Source organism: Salvelinus namaycush, chromosome 5 (genome assembly GCF_016432855.1).
Source record: "Salvelinus namaycush isolate Seneca chromosome 5, SaNama_1.0, whole genome shotgun sequence".
NCBI classification, from domain to species: Eukaryota; Metazoa; Chordata; class Actinopteri; order Salmoniformes; family Salmonidae; genus Salvelinus; species Salvelinus namaycush.
The window spans coordinates 74246784-74264283 of NC_052311.1; the positions used below are offsets into that span (position 1 = coordinate 74246784).

The 17500-nt window shown below is 42.3% G+C and overlaps 1 protein-coding gene across 3 annotated transcripts in view; it reads left to right on the forward strand.

Annotated features, from left to right (window-relative positions):
• Positions 1-17500, forward strand: part of enpp2 (ectonucleotide pyrophosphatase/phosphodiesterase 2) — a 48753-nt gene that overhangs the window by 25610 nt on the left and 5643 nt on the right. For 2 of the 3 annotated variants that reach the window (XM_038995213.1, XM_038995212.1), the window contains exons 16-22: positions 490-577; positions 660-747; positions 914-1083; positions 5407-5542; positions 5764-5903; positions 6969-7104; positions 7506-7583. In XM_038995213.1, the coding sequence (XP_038851141.1) occupies positions 490-577; positions 660-747; positions 914-1083; positions 5407-5542; positions 5764-5903; positions 6969-7104; positions 7506-7583 (836 nt within the window). The remainder of the gene's footprint in view (positions 1-489; positions 578-659; positions 748-913; positions 1084-5406; positions 5543-5763; positions 5904-6968; positions 7105-7505; positions 7584-17500) is intronic. The other variant, XM_038995214.1, reaches the window with a different exon arrangement.

A 17500-nucleotide genomic window follows, 5' to 3' on the forward strand; every position in this document is an offset into this window, starting at 1 on the left:
TGCAGCTAGCAGAGTAAAACTGTCTTTTAAATTAAATTCCCAAATGAAATGAAATATTTGTTAGCGGTTTTCCCTGCCGTTGGTGATTTTTCAGGCTCTACGTGCTTGTGGGCTGTCCCCTACACAGACACCACTGACTGTAGTGTTTAATGCAAACTTCATTAAAAAAATTGTTTGTTTTCCAATTACATGGTTTTACAGGGAAATGTAGTGGTGTAGGGTTGGCCTTGGAAAAACTGAATACTTTACACTTGGGGCTATAAGGATTTCAGTGTGTTACTGTGTATGTAGGGCTGTATCTGTGTGGTCTGGTTTGAATCAAATCAAACGTTATGAAAATCAGACACAATGTCCTTGAATGTTTATTTAGGCTGCATATAGTCTTCATCCCGGTGAGGAATTGTAGATAGTTCATATTATTAAAACCATGAATTGTCTGATGTTGGAAAATGTTTTTTTTTTTTTTTTGCATCATGCTGTCTGTTACAGGAAGTCTCCAGAAGGAGGAAAGAGGCACCCTGGGAAATGTGGTTTTGCAGGAGATCACGGTTATGACAACAAGATAAACAGCATGCAGGTATGCTAGTTTTCTCCTCATCTTGATTTAAGAGTTCTTGTTGTCATAAAGTATTAATCATTACCTTTATCCTGTTCTTCAGACTATTTTCTTTGGATATGGACCTATGTTTAAATTCAAGACCAAAGTGCCCGTTTTTGAAAACATTGAACTTTACAATGTCATGTGTGGTAAGGCATCTTCATGATTTTTTTTAACTTGAGGGAGGCCTACAGTAGCACTCGTCAGCCCCGTACTCGTACGTTATGGACGGTGAAGTTGTATTGACTTGACTCGAGATCTTACTGTAATCATCGTAACAATACGATACTTTATTGTCCGTTTTCATGGAAACAGATCTGCTTGGCCTGAAGCCTGCCTCTAACAACGGGACTCATGGCAGTCTGAACCACCTGTTGAAGAGCCCGGTTCACAAGCCCACCGTGCCAGAGGAGGTGTCTAAACCCACCATCTCAGGTCCCATCATTACTCTGACTGATGACTTAGGCTGCAGCTGTGATGACAAGGTCAGCTACAGAACAGCACAGCAGTTATAGCCATAGAGATAGATACTGTATCACTGTAGAGATAGATACTGTATCACTATAGAGATAGATACTGTAGAAACTGTAGAGATTGATACTGTTTCACTATAGAGATAGAAACTGTAGAGACAGATACTGTTTCACTATAGAGATTGATACTGTAGAGATAGATAGATACTGTATCACTATAGTGATAGATACTGTATCACTATAGAGATAGATACTGTATCACTATAGAGACAGATACTGTATCACTATAGAGATAGATCATGTAGAAACTGTAGAGATAGATACTGTATCACTATAGAGATATATAATGTATCACTATAGAGATAGATAATGTAGAAACTGTAGAGATAGATACTGTATCACTATAGAGATAGATAATGTAGAAACTATAGAGATAGATACTGTATCACTGTAGAGATAGATACTGTATCACTGTAGAGATAGATACTGTATCACTAGAGATAGATACTGTAGAGATTGATACTATCACTATAGAGATAGATACTGTAGAGACTGTAGAGATAGATACTGTAGAAACTGTAGAGATAGATACTGTAGAGATTAATACTGTATCACTATAGAGATAGATACTGTAGATACTGTAGAGATAGATACTGTTTCACTATAGAGATAGATACTGTATCACTATAGAGATAGATACTGTAGAGAGAGATACTGTAGAGATTAATACTGTATCACTATAGAGATATATACTGTAGATACTGTAAAGATAGATACTGTATCACTATAGAGATAGATACTGTTTCACTATAGAGATAGATACTGTATCACTATAGAGATAGATACTGTAGAGAGAGATACTGTAGAGATTAATACTGTATCACTATAGAGATAGATACTGTATCACTGTAGAGATAGATACTGTATCACTGTAGAGATAGATACTGTATCACTATAGAGATAGATACTGTAGAGAGAGATACTGTAGAGATAGATACTATATCATTATAGAGATAGATACTGTATCACTATCGAGATAGATACTGTATCACTATAGAGATAGATACTGTATCACTATAGAGATAGATACTGTAGATATTGTAGAGATAGATACTGTAGATACTGTAGAGATAGATACTGTATCACTATAGAGATAGATACTGTAGATATTGTAGAGATAGATACTGTAGATATTGTAGAGATAGATACTGTAGATACTGTAGAGATAGATACTGTATCACTATAGAGATAGATACTGTATCACTATAGAGATAGATACTGTATCACTATAGAGATAGATACTGTATCACTATAGAGATAGATACTGTATCACTATAGAGATAGATACTGTATCACTATAGAGATAGATACTGTATCACTATAGAGATAGATACTGTATCACTATAGAGATTGATACTGTATCACTATAGAGATTGATACTGTATCACTATAGAGATAGATACTGTAGAGATTAATACTGTATCACTATAGAGATAGACACTATAGATACTGTAGAGATTAATACTGTATCACTATAGAGATAGATACTGTTTCACTGTAGAGATAGATACTATAGAGATAGATACTGTAGATATTGTAGAGATAGATACTGTAGATACTGTAGAGATAGATACTGTAGATACTGTAGAGATAGATACTGTATCACTATAGAGATAGATACTGTATCACTATAGAGATAGATACTGTATCTCTATAGAGATAGATACTGTAGCTACTGTAGAGATTAATACTGTATCACTATAGAGATTGATACTGTTTCACTGTAGAGATAGATACTGTAGAGATAGATACTGTAGAGATAGATACTGTAGAGATAGATACTGTAGAGATAGATACTGTAGAGATAGATACTGTAGAGATAGATACTGTAGAGATAGATACTGTAGAGATAGATACTGTAGAGATAGATACTGTAGAGATAGATACTGTAGAGATATATACTGTAGAGATAGATACTGTAGAGATAGATACTGTATCACTATAGAGATTGATACTGTAGAGATAGATACTGTATCACTATAGAGATAGATACTGTATCACTATAGAGATAGATACTGTATCACCATAGAGATAGATACTGTATCACTATAGAGATAGATACTGTAGAAACTGTAGAGATTGATACTGTAGAGATAGATAGATACTGTAGAGATAGATACTGTATCACTATAGAGATAGATACTGTAGAGATTGATACTGTATCACTATAGAGAGAGATACTGTATCACTATAGAGATTGATACTGTAGAGATAGATACTGTATCACTATAGAAATAGATACTGTATCACTATAGAGATAGATACTGTATCACCATAGAGATAGATACTGTATCACCATAGAGATAGATACTGTATCACTATAGAGATAGATACTGTAGAAACTATAGAGATAGATACTGTAGAGATAGATAGATACTGTCGAGATAGATACTGTATCACTATAGAGATAGATACTGTAGAGATTGATACTGTATCACTATAGAGAGAGATACTGTATCACTATAGAGATTGATACTGTAGAGATAGATACTGTATCACTATAGAGATAGATACTGTATCACTATAGAGATAGATACTGTATCATTATAGAGATAGATACTGTATCACTATAGAGCTAGATACTGTATCACTATAGAGATAGATACTGTATCACCATAGAGATAGATGCTGTAGAAACTGTAGAGATTGATACTGTAGAAACTGTAGAGATAGATACTGTATCACTATAGAGATAGATACTGTATCACTATAGAGATAGATACTGTATCACTATAGAGATAGATACTGTAGAAACTGTAGAGATTGATACTGTAGAAACTGTAGAGATTGATACTGTAGACACTGTAGAGATTGATACTGTAGAAACTGTAGAGATTGATACTGTATCACTATAGAGATAGATACTGTATCACTATAGAGAGAGATAATGTAGAAACTGTAGAGATAGATACTGTTCCACTATAGAGATAGATACTGTTCCACTATAGAGATTGATACTGTAGAAACTGTAGAGATTGATACTGTAGAAACTGTAGAGATTGATACTGTATCACTATAGAGATAGATACTGTATCACTATAGAGAGAGATAATGTAGAAACTGTAGAGATAGATACTGTATCACTATAGAGATAGATACTGTATCACTATAGAGAGAGATAATGTAGAAACTGTAGAGATAGATACTGTTCCACTATAGAGATAGATACTGTTCCACTATAGAGATAGATACTGTTCCACTATAGAGATAGATACTGTTCCACTATAGAGATTGATACTGTAGAAACTGTAGAGATAGATACTGTATCACTATAGAGATAGATACTGTATCACTATAGAGATAGATACTGTAGAGAGAGATACTGTAGAGAGAGATACTGTAGAGAGAGATACTGTAGAGAGAGATACTGTAGAGAGAGATACTGTAGAGAGAGATACTGTAGAGAGAGATACTGTTTCACTATAGAGATTGATACTGTTTCACTATAGAGATTGATACTGTTTCACTATAGAGATTGATACTGTTTCACTATAGAGATTGATACTGTTTCACTATAGAGATTGATACTGTTTCACTATAGAAACTGTAGAGATAGATACTGTAGAAACTGTAGAGATTGATACTGTTTCACTATAGAGATTGATACTGTTTCACTATAGAGATAGATACTGTAGAAACTGTAGAGATAGATACTGTAGAAACTGTAGAGATTGATACTGTAAACTGTAGAGATAGATACTGTAGAAACTATAGAGATTGATACTGTATCACTATAGAGATAGATACTGTAGAAACTGTAGAGATAGATACTGTAGAAACTGTAGAGATTGATACTGTTTCACTATAGAGATAGATACTGTAGAAACTGTATTCATCTCTATGGCTCCCACCACAGAACTAGAATGAGATTGTATTTTTATGGCTTTCACAGCCGTAGACAGACGGATATTGAAGCTTTTGGTTTTTATATCAACTTGATATTTGCTTCAATAAAGTTAATCAGGTTGATTTCTGCATCTCAAGAAACAGACTACATGTTGTTATATTGATCTGTATTGCATGTGTGTTTGACCTATGACCTGACGGATATCTGTAGCACTAGGCATTACTACATGTTGTGTATTTTACGTGTCTAAAGTGGTTTCTGTGTCTGCCACTGATTGTTGTCTCTGTAATCCATAGCTGCTGTTACACGTTCTCATGCTTTGTTTGTTTGATTCCCTCTTCTTCTTATTTCTGTCTGTGAAGTCATCTTGCTTCTGCAGAGATTATAGATGTCTTTGCAAGAGATTTTCACCTTCAATCTTTTTGCAGTTGCGTTCAAAAAATAGGGGGCAGAGAGCTTTGAAAGTCCCCGTTGTAAGAGGCTATAACCTGGAGTCACTGTGGCTCTGTCTCTTACAGAACAAAGTGGAAGAGCTTAATCAGAGACTGAGGCAAGCTGTTGATGGTACGTCTCTCTCTGGTCCATATCGTTGGTCTCATGCCTGAGTAGTAGTAATGATAATACCTGAGTAATAACACTAATTACTGCACCAACAATGTTATTAACATGTTATTACATAGACATGTCAGTAAGGGGTTTTATTATGTCCTATTTCTCATATTACTATTGAATATCCTCTCCAGAGTCTTGTTACCAGCTTTTAGGATTATTGTCTTCTCTTCCAGACAGCAAGAACCTCCCCCATGGTCGACCTGCAGTTCTGTTCCGTACTAAATACAGCATTCTACACCACAGTGACTATATCAGTGGGTACAGTGAATCACTCTCTATGCCCCTATGGACGTCCTATACCGTCTCCAAACAGGTATGTCCAACAGAACAGCTTACAAGTTTCAGACATGGTTTATTTTGATATTAGTTATATGCTATTTACTGTACACACTGAGTTTATAACTGATGTTTGACGAGGGAAAATAGCTCATTCAATAATACTCTCAAGATAAACCCATGGACTGGTAAATACATCATCAATACTTTATGTTGACTACTAATTTGAACAGTGGTCTAATTATAGTCGCTAGAGCGGAGCTCTCCAACCCTGTTCCTGGAGAGCTACCCTCCTGTAGATTTTAACTCAAACCCTGTTCCTGGATAGACACCCTCCTGTATGTTAACTCCAACCCTGTTCCCGGAGAGCATCTCTCCAGGACCTACAGGAGGGTGTCTCTCCAGGAACAGGAGACTACAGTCTACAGTGGTCTAACGTTGACTACAGTCTACAGTGGTCTAACGTTGACTACAGTCTACAGTGGTCTAACGTTGACTACAGTCTACAGTGGTCTAACGTTGACTACAGTCTACAGTGGTCTAACGTTGACTACAGTCTACAGTGGTCTAACGTTGACTACAGTCTACAGAGGTCTAACGTTGACTACAGTCTACAGTGGTCTAACGTTGACTACAGTGGTCTAACGTTGACTACAGTCTACAGCGGTCTAACGTTGACTACAGTCTACAGCGGTCTAACGTTGACTACAGTCTACAGCGGTCTAACGTTGACTACAGTGGTCTAACGTTGACTACAGTGGTCTAACGTTGACTACAGTCTACAGCGGTCTAACGTTGACTACAGTCTACAGCGGTCTAACGTTGACTACAGTCTACAGCGGTCTAACGTTGACTACAGTGGTCTAACGTTGACTACAGTGGTCTAACGCTGACTACAGTCTACAGTGGTCTAACGTTGACTACAGTCTACAGCGGTCTAACGTTGACTACAGTCTACAGCGGTCTAACGTTGACTACAGTCTACAGCGGTCTAACGTTGACTACAGTCTACAGCGGTCTAACGTTGACTACAGTCTACAGCGGTCTAACGTTGACTACAGTCTGTAGTTGTGATTGTGTTTGTTGTGATTGTGTTTTCCAGGTAGAAGTGACACCTCTACCAGAGCATCTGACTAACTGTGTCAGACCTGACATCCGTATCCCTCCGGCCTTCAGCCAATCCTGCTCCAACTACAAGGCTGACAAACAGATCTCCTTCGCCTTCCTCTACCCTCCACGTACGTCCTCCGTGTTCTCTCCTGTCAGATCTCCTTCGCCTTCCTCTACCCTCCACGTACGTCCTCCGTGTTCTCTCCTGTCAGATCTCCTTCGCCTTCCTCTACCCTCCACGTACGTCCTCCGTGTTCTCTCCTGTCAGATCTCCTTCGCCTTCCTCTACCCTCCACGTACGTCCTCCATGTTCTCTCCTGTCAGATCTCCTATGGTTGACCAGTGGCTGGTTGCACCAGCTTGACGTACGCCTGGTTCTAACACCACATTCCACTTAGCATTCAAGACCACCTCTGGAACACCCAGCTGATGTACTATAGTTTACAACGCAGTAATAAGACACGAGGCAATCTAAATTGTACTGTACATTAAAACGTTGATTTTCCACCATTTTTTGTTGTATCTTTAGAGCTGGCTCCGACCCAAGACGGCAAATTTGATGCAGTCCTCATCACTAACACCGTACCCATGTACCCAGCATTCAAAAGTAAGTCAAACCATTTTCTAAAACTACATGGCTTGTCAAATGTAATTCATAGGCCACATTCACATGTCATCACCAGTGAACAGAAATCACACTGACAAGATGGATGGAACTGTGTCCTGGTTTAGTCCTGTTTTCACTGAGTCTGAATTCAATGTTTGAGGAAGTAATTACGTTGACTAATGACCTGCAGACCCAACCAACGAGAGGGACTTAAAAGGAAGACTGAGAGTGTGTGTGTGTGTGTGTGTGTGTGTGTATGGATAGCGTGTGGGTCGACAGTTTCGGGGCGGTCAGTTCTATGACCCTCCGATGTTAAACTGTGCCACTGTGTGTACGTGCTGACTGTGTACTTGAGGAATGTCCACACCATTAAAATCCCCTCCAGAAATGTATATAGGTACACACAACCCCACCTCCTCTCCATAATGTACACACAACCCCACCTCCTCTCCATAATGTACACACAACCCCACCTCCTCTCCATAATGTACACACAACCCCACCTCCTCTCCATAATGTACACACAACCCCACCTCCTCTCCATAATGTACACACAACCCCACCTCCTCTCCATAATGTACACACTTCAAATATGTTGCTTTCACTCTGAGGCCTGGGTTGGAGAGGATGTTCACGTATGTTTCCTCATGGTTAGGGGATGTTTTCCTGACTGGGTAGATGTCGTGGTTTCCTCATGGTTAGAGGATGTTTTCCTGACTGGGTAGATGTCATGGTTTCCTCATGGTTAGGGGATGTTTTCCTGACTGGGTAGATGTCGTGGTTTCCTCATGGTTAGGGGATGTTTTCCTGACTGGGTAGATGTCATGGTTTCCTCATGGTTAGGGGATGTTTTCCTGACTGGGTAGATGTTGTGGTTTCCTCATGGTTAGGGGATGTTTTCCTGACTGGGTAGATGTCGTGGTTTCCTCATGGTTAGAGGATGTTTTCCTGACTGGGTAGATGTCGTGGTTTCCTCATGGTTAGAGGATGTTTTCCTGACTGGGTAGATGTCGTGGTTTCCTCATGGTTAGAGGATGTTTTTCTGACTGGGTAGATGTCATGGTTTCCTCATGGTTAGAGGATGTTTTCCTGACTGGGTAGTCATGGTTTCCTCATGGTTAGGGGATGTTTTCCTGACTGGGTAGATGTCATGGTTTCCTCATGGTTAGGGGATGTTTTCCTGACTGGGTAGATGTCATGGTTTCCTCATGGTTAGAGGATGTTTTCCTGACTGGGTAGTCATGGTTTCCTCATGGTTAGAGGATGTTTTCCTGACTGGGTAGATGTCGTGGTTTCCTCATGGTTAGGGGATGTTTTCCTGACTGGGTAGATGTCATGGTTTCCTCATGGTTAGAGGATGTTTTCCTGACTGGGTAGTCATGGTTTCCTCATGGTTAGGGGATGTTTTCCTGACTGGGTAGTCATGGTTTCCTCATGGTTAGGGGATGTTTTCCTGACTGGGTAGATGTCATGGTTTCCTCATGGTTAGAGGATGTTTTCCTGACTGGGTAGTCATGGTTTCCTCATGGTTAGGGGATGTTTTCCTGACTGGGTAGATGTCGTGGTTTCCTCATGGTTAGAGGATGTTTTCCTGACTGGGTAGATGTCATGGTTAGAGGATGTTTTCCTGACTGGGTAGATGTCGTGGTTTCCTCATGGTTAGAGGATGTTTTCCTGACTGGGTAGATGTCATGGTTTCCTCATGGTTAGATTATGTTTTCCTCACTGGGTAGATGTCGTGGTTTCCTCATGGTTAGGGGATGTTTTCCTGACTGGGTAGATGTCATGGTTTCCTCATGGTTAGGGGATGTTTTCCTGACTGGGTAGATGTCATGGTTTCCTCATGGTTAGGGGATGTTTTCCTGACTGGGTAGATGTCGTGGTTTCCTCATGGTTAGGGGATGTTGTCCTGACTGGGTAGATGTCGTGGTTTCCTCATGGTTAGGGGATGTTTTCCTGACTGGGTAGTCATGGTTTCCTCATGGTTAGGGGATGTTTTCCTGACTGGGTAGATGTCATGGTTTCCTCATGGTTAGGGGATGTTTTCCTGACTGGGTAGATGTCATGGTTTCCTCATGGTTAGAGGATGTTTTCCTGACTGGGTAGTCATGGTTTCCTCATGGTTAGGGGATGTTTTCCTGACTGGGTAGATGTCGTGGTTTCCTCATGGTTAGAGGATGTTTTCCTGACTGGGTAGATGTCATGGTTAGAGGATGTTTTCCTGACTGGGTAGATGTCGTGGTTTCCTCATGGTTAGGGGATGTTTTCCTGACTGGGTAGATGTCGTGGTTTCCTCATGGTTAGAGGATGTTTTCCTGACTGGGTAGATGTCATGGTTAGAGGATGTTTTCCTGACTGGGTAGATGTCGTGGTTTCCTCATGGTTAGAGGATGTTTTCCTGACTGGGTAGATGTCATGGTTTCCTCATGGTTAGATTATGTTTTCCTCACTGGGTAGATGTCGTGGTTTCCTCATGGTTAGGGGATGTTTTCCTGACTGGGTAGATGTCGTGGTTTCCTCATGGTTAGGGGATGTTGTCCTGACTGGGTAGATGTCGTGGTTTCCTCATGGTTAGGGGATGTTTTCCTGACTGGGTAGTCATGGTTTCCTCATGGTTAGGGGATGTTTTCCTGACTGGGTAGATGTCGTCGTTTCCTCATGGTTAGAGGATGTTTTCCTGACTGGGTAGATGTCATGGTTTCCTCATGGTTAGAGGATGTTTTCCTGACTGGGTAGATGTCGTGGTTTCCTCATGGTTAGAGGATGTTTTCCTGACTGGGTAGATGTCGTGGTTTCCTCATGGTTAGAGGATGTTGTCCTGACTGGGTAGATGTCATGGTTTCCTCATGGTTAGAGGATGTTTTCCTGACTGAGTAGATGTCGTGGTTTCCTCATGGTTAGGGGATGTTTTCCTGACTGGGTAGATGTCGTGGTTTCCTCATGGTTAGAGGATGTTTTCCTGACTGGGTAGATGTCATGGTTTCCTCATGGTTAGGGGATGTTTTCCTGACTGGGTAGATGTTGTGGTTTCCTCATGGTTAGGGGATGTTTTCCTGACTGGGTAGATGTCGTGGTTTCCTCATGGTTAGAGGATGTTTTCCTGACTGGGTAGATGTCGTGGTTTCCTCATGGTTAGAGGATGTTTTTCTGACTGGGTAGATGTCATGGTTTCCTCATGGTTAGAGGATGTTTTCCTGACTGGGTAGTCATGGTTTCCTCATGGTTAGGGGATGTTTTCCTGACTGGGTAGATGTCATGGTTTCCTCATGGTTAGGGGATGTTTTCCTGACTGGGTAGATGTCATGGTTTCCTCATGGTTAGAGGATGTTTTCCTGACTGGGTAGTCATGGTTTCCTCATGGTTAGAGGATGTTTTCCTGACTGGGTAGATGTCGTGGTTTCCTCATGGTTAGAGGATGTTTTCCTGACTGGGTAGATGTCGTGGTTTCCTCATGGTTAGAGGATGTTTTCCTGACTGGGTAGTCATGGTTTCCTCATGGTTAGGGGATGTTTTCCTGACTGGGTAGATGTCATGGTTTCCTCATGGTTAGAGGATGTTTTCCTGACTGGGTAGTCATGGTTTCCTCATGGTTAGGGGATGTTTTCCTGACTGGGTAGTCATGGTTTCCTCATGGTTAGGGGATGTTTTCCTGACTGGGTAGATGTCATGGTTTCCTCATGGTTAGAGGATGTTTTCCTGACTGGGTAGTCATGGTTTCCTCATGGTTAGGGGATGTTTTCCTGACTGGGTAGATGTCGTGGTTTCCTCATGGTTAGAGGATGTTTTCCTGACTGGGTAGATGTCATGGTTAGAGGATGTTTTCCTGACTGGGTAGATGTCGTGGTTTCCTCATGGTTAGAGGATGTTTTCCTGACTGGGTAGATGTCATGGTTTCCTCATGGTTAGATTATGTTTTCCTCACTGGGTAGATGTCGTGGTTTCCTCATGGTTAGGGGATGTTTTCCTGACTGGGTAGATGTCATGGTTTCCTCATGGTTAGGGGATGTTTTCCTGACTGGGTAGATGTCATGGTTTCCTCATGGTTAGGGGATGTTTTCCTGACTGGGTAGATGTCGTGGTTTCCTCATGGTTAGGGGATGTTGTCCTGACTGGGTAGATGTCGTGGTTTCCTCATGGTTAGGGGATGTTTTCCTGACTGGGTAGTCATGGTTTCCTCATGGTTAGGGGATGTTTTCCTGACTGGGTAGATGTCGTGGTTTCCTCATGGTTAGGGGATGTTTTACTGACTGGGTAGTCATGGTTTCCTCATGGTTAGGGGATGTTTTCCTGACTGGGTAGATGTCATGGTTTCCTCATTGTTAGAGGATGTTTTCCTGACTGGGTAGTAATGGTTTCCTCATGGTTAGGGGATGTTTTCCTGACTGGGTAGATGTCATGGTTTCCTCATGGTTAGAGGATGTTTTCCTGACTGGGTAGTCATGGTTTCCTCATGGTTAGGGGATGTTTTCCTGACTGGGTAGATGTCATGGTTTCCTCATGGTTAGAGGATGTTTTCCTGACTGGGTAGTCATGGTTTCCTCATGGTTAGGGGATGTTTTCCTGACTGGGTAGATGTCGTGGTTTCCTCATGGTTAGAGGATGTTTTCCTGACTGGGTAGATGTCATGGTTAGAGGATGTTTTCCTGACTGGGTAGATGTCGTGGTTTCCTCATGGTTAGGGGATGTTTTCCTGACTGGGTAGATGTCATGGTTTCCTCATGGTTAGGGGATGTTTTCCTGACTGGGTAGATGTCATGGTTTCCTCATGGTTAGGGGATGTTTTCCTGACTGGGTAGATGTCATGGTTTCCTCATGGTTAGGGGATGTTTTCCTGACTGGGTAGATGTCGTGGTTTCCTCATGGTTAGGGGATGTTTTCCTGACTGGGTAGTCATGGTTTCCTCATGGTTAGGGGATGTTTTACTGACTGGGTAGATGTCATGGTTTCCTCATGGTTAGGGGATGTTTTCCTGACTGGGTAGATGTCATGGTTTCCTCATGGTTAGAGGATGTTTTCCTGACTGAGTAGATGTCATGGTTTCCTCATGGTTAGAGGATGTTTTCCTGACTGGGTAGATGTCGTGGTTTCCTTATGGTTAGGGGATGTTTTCCTGACTGGGTAGATGTTGTGGTTTCCTCATGGTTAGAGGGTGTTTTCCTGACTGGGTAGATGTCATGGTTTCCTCATGGTTAGAGGATGTTTTCCTGACTGGGTAGATGTCGTGGTTTCTTCATGGTTAGGGGATGTTTTCCTGACTGGGTAGATGTCATGGTTTCCTCATGGTTAGGGGATGTTGTCCTGACTGGGTAGATGTCATGGTTTCCTCATGGTTAGGGGATGTTTTCCTGACTGGGTAGATGTCATGGTTTCCTCATGGTTAGAGGATGTTTTCCTGACTGAGTAGATGTCATGGTTTCCTCATGGTTAGAGGATGTTTTCCTGACTGGGTAGATGTCGTGGTTTCTTCATGGTTAGGGGATGTTTTCCTGACTGGGTAGATGTCATGGTTTCCTCATGGTTAGGGGATGTTGTCCTGACTGGGTAGATGTCATGGTTTCCTCATGGTTAGGGGATGTTTTCCTGACTGGGTAGATGTCATGGTTTCCTCATGGTTAGAGGATGTTTTCCTGACTGAGTAGATGTCATGGTTTCCTCATGGTTAGAGGATGTTTTCCTGACTGGTTAGATGTCATGGTTTCCTCATGGTTAGAGGGTGTTTTCCTGACTGGGTAGATGTCGTGGTTTCCTCATGGTTAGAGGGTGTTTTCCTGACTGGGTAAATGTCATGGTTTCCTCATGGTTAGAGGATGTTTTCCTGACTGGGTAGATGTCGTGGTTTCTTCATGGTTAGGGGATGTTTTCCTGACTGGGTAGATGTCATGGTTTCCTCATGGTTAGGGGATGTTTTCCTGACTGGGTAGATGTCGTGGTTTCCTCATGGTTAGGGGATGTTTTACTGACTGGGTAGATGTCGTGGTTTCCTCATGGTTAGGGGATGTTTTACTGACTGGGTAGATGTCGTGGTTTCCTCATGGTTAGGGGATGTTTTACTGACTGGGTAGATGTCGTGGTTTCCTCATGGTTAGGGGATGTTTTCCTGACTGGGTAGATGTCGTGGTTTCCTCATGGTTAGGGGATGTTTTCCTGACTGGGTAGATGTCGTGGTTTCCTCATGGTTAGAGGATGTTTTCCTGACTGGGTAGATGTCGTGGTTTCCTCATGGTTAGGGGATGTTTTCCTGACTGGGTAGATGTCGTGGTTTCCTCATGGTTAGGGGATGTTTTCCTGACTGGGTAGATGTCATGGTTTCCTCATGGTTAGAGGATGTTTTCCTGACTGGGTAGATGTCATGGTTTCCTCATGGTTAGGGGATGTTGTCCTGACTGGGTAGATGTCGTGGTTTCCTCATGGTTAGGGGATGTTTTCCTGACTGGGTAGTCATGGTTTCCTCATGGTTAGGGGATGTTTTCCTGACTGGGTAGATGTCGTGGTTTCCTCATGGTTAGAGGATGTTTTTCTGACTGGGTAGATGTCATGGTTTCCTCATGGTTAGAGGATGTTTTCCTGACTGGGTAGTCATGGTTTCCTCATGGTTAGGGGATGTTTTCCTGACTGGGTAGATGTCATGGTTTCCTCATGGTTAGAGGATGTTTTCCTGACTGGGTAGTCATGGTTTCCTCATGGTTAGGGGATGTTTTCCTGACTGGGTAGATGTCATGGTTTCCTCATGGTTAGAGGATGTTTTCCTGACTGGGTAGTCATGGTTTCCTCATGGTTAGGGGATGTTTTCCTGACTGGGTAGATGTCGTGGTTTCCTCATGGTTAGAGGATGTTTTCCTGACTGGGTAGATGTCATGGTTAGAGGATGTTTTCCTGACTGGGTAGATGTCGTGGTTTCCTCATGGTTAGAGGATGTTTTCCTGACTGGGTAGATGTCATGGTTTCCTCATGGTTAGAGGATGTTTTCCTGACTGGGTAGATGTCGTGGTTTCCTCATGGTTAGGGGATGTTTTCCTGACTGGGTAGATGTCATGGTTTCCTCATGGTTAGGGGATGTTTTCCTGACTGGGAAAAACGTGTTGTTTTTGTTCCGTCATCTTTGATATGCAAGAGAAAGGCCAATGTATTACTGCAGTTTAGGCGCAATTTAGATTTTGACCACTAGATGGCAGCAGTGTATGTGCAAAGTTTTAGACTGATTCAATGAACCATTGCATTACTATTCAAAATGTTGTATAAAATCTGCCCAAATGTGCCTAATTTGTTTGCTACATTTTCAAGTATATAACTGTGCACTCTCCTCAAACAATAGCATGGTATTCTTTCACTGTAATAGCTAATGTAAATTGGACAGTGCAGTTAGATTAACAATAATTTAAACTTTCTGCCAATATAAGACATGTCTATGTCCTGGGAAATTTTCTTGCTACTTACAATGTCATGCTAATCAAATTAGCGGACGTTAGCTCAACCTGACACCAATCCCGTAGAGGTTAAAGTGCACCACTGTTGACCAGCACTGGTCAACAGTAGTGCACTATAAAGGGAATAGGGGCTCTGATCAAAAATAGTGCACTATAATAGGGGCCTTTTTGGGACGTAGCCTGTATGTCAGTATTAGCAGTGACTGGGTAGATGTCATGGTTTCCTCATGGTTAGAGGATGTTTTCCTGACTGGGTAGATGTCGTGGTTTCCTCATGGTTAGAGGATGTTTTCCTGACTGGGTAGATGTCATGGTTTCCTCATGGTTAGGTGATGTTTTCCTGACTGGGTAGATGTCATGGTTTCCTCATGGTTAGGGGATGTTGTCCTGACTGGGTAGATGTCGTGGTTTCCTCATGGTTAGAGGATGTTTTCCTGACTGGGTAGATGTCGTGGTTTCTTCATGGTTAGAGGATGTTTTCCTGACTGGGTAGATGTCGTGGTTTCTTCATGGTTAGAGGATGTTTTCCTGACTGGGTAGATGTCGTGGTTTCCTCATGGTTAGGGGATGTTTTCCTGACTGGGTAGTCATGGTTTCCTCATGGTTAGAGGATGTTTTCCTGACTGGGTAGATGTCGTGGTTTCCTCATGGTTAGAGGATGTTTTCCTGACTGGGTAGATGTCGTGGTTTCCTCATGGTTAGAGGATGTTTTCCTGACTGGGTAGATGTCATGGTTTCCTCATGGTTAGGGGATGTTTTCCTGACTGGGTAGATGTCATGGTTTCCTCATGGTTAGGGGATGTTTTCCTGACTGGGTAGATGTCGTGGTTTCCTCATGGTTAGGGGATGTTTTCCTGACTGGGTAGATGTCATGGTTTCCTCATGGTTAGGGGATGTTTTCCTGACTGGGTAGATGTCGTGGTTTCCTCATGGTTAGAGGATGTTTTCCTGACTGGGTGGGTAGTCATGGTTTCCTCATGGTTAGAGGATGTTTTCCTGACTGGGTAGATGTCGTGGTTTCCTCATGGTTAGAGGATGTTTTCCTGACTGGGTAGTCATGGTTTCCTCATGGTTAGGGGATGTTTTCCTGACTGGGTAGATGTCGTGGTTTCCTCATGGTTAGGGGATGTTTTCCTGACTGGGTAGATGTCGTGGTTTCCTCATGGTTAGGGGATGTTTTCCTGACTGGGTAGATGTCATGGTTTCCTCATGGTTAAGGGATGTTTTCCTGACTGGGTAGATGTCATGGTTTCCTCATGGTTAGAGGATGTTTTCCTGACTGGGTAGATGTCATGGTTTCCTCATGGTTAGAGGATGTTTTCCTGACTGGGTAGATGTCGTGGTTTCCTCATGGTTAGGGGATGTTTTCCTGACTGGGTAGATGTCATGGTTTCCTCATGGTTAGAGGATGTTTTCCTGACTGGGTAGATGTCATGGTTTCCTCATGGTTAGGGGATGTTTTCCTGACTGGGTAGATGTCGTGGTTTCCTCATGGTTAGAGGATGTTTTCCTGACTGGGTAGATGTCGTGGTTTCCTCATGGTTAGAGGATGTTTTCCTGACTGGGTAGTCATGGTTTCCTCATGGTTAGGGGATGTTTTCCTGACTGGGTAGATGTCGTGGTTTCCTCATGGTTAGGGGATGTTTTCCTGACTGGGTAGATGTCGTGGTTTCCTCATGGTTAGGGGATGTTTTCCTGACTGGGTAGATGTCATGGTTTCCTCATGGTTAAGGGATGTTTTCCTGACTGGGTAGATGTCATGGTTTCCTCATGGTTAGAGGATGTTTTCCTGACTGGGTAGATGTCATGGTTTCCTCATGGTTAGAGGATGTTTTCCTGACTGGGTAGATGTCGTGGTTTCCTCATGGTTAGGGGATGTTTTCCTGACTGGGTAGATGTCATGGTTTCCTCATGGTTAGAGGATGTTTTCCTGACTGGGTAGATGTCATGGTTTCCTCATGGTTAGGGGATGTTTTCCTGACTGGGTAGATGTCGTGGTTTCCTCATGGTTAGAGGATGTTTTCCTGACTGGGTAGATGTCATGGTTTCCTCATGGTTAGATGTCATGGTTTCCTCATGGTTAGAGGATGTTTTCCTGACTGGGTAGATGTCGTGGTTTCCTCGTGGTTAGAGGATGTTTTCCTGACTGGGTAGATGTCATGGTTTCCTCGTGGTTAGAGGATGTTTTCCTGACTGGGTAGATGTCATGGTTTCCTCATGGTTAGGGGATGTTTTCCTGACTGGGTAGATGTCGTGGTTTCCTCATGGTTAGGGGATGTTTTCCTGACTGGGTAGATGTCATGGTTTCCTCATGGTTAGGGGATGTTTTCCTGACTGGGTAGATGTCATGGTTTCCTCATGGTTAGGGGATGTTTTCCTGACTGGGTAGATGTCGTGGTTTCCTCATGGTTAGAGGATGTTTTCCTGACTCGGTAGATGTCATGGTTTCCTCATGGTTAGAGGATGTTTTCCTGACTGGGTAGATGTCGTGGT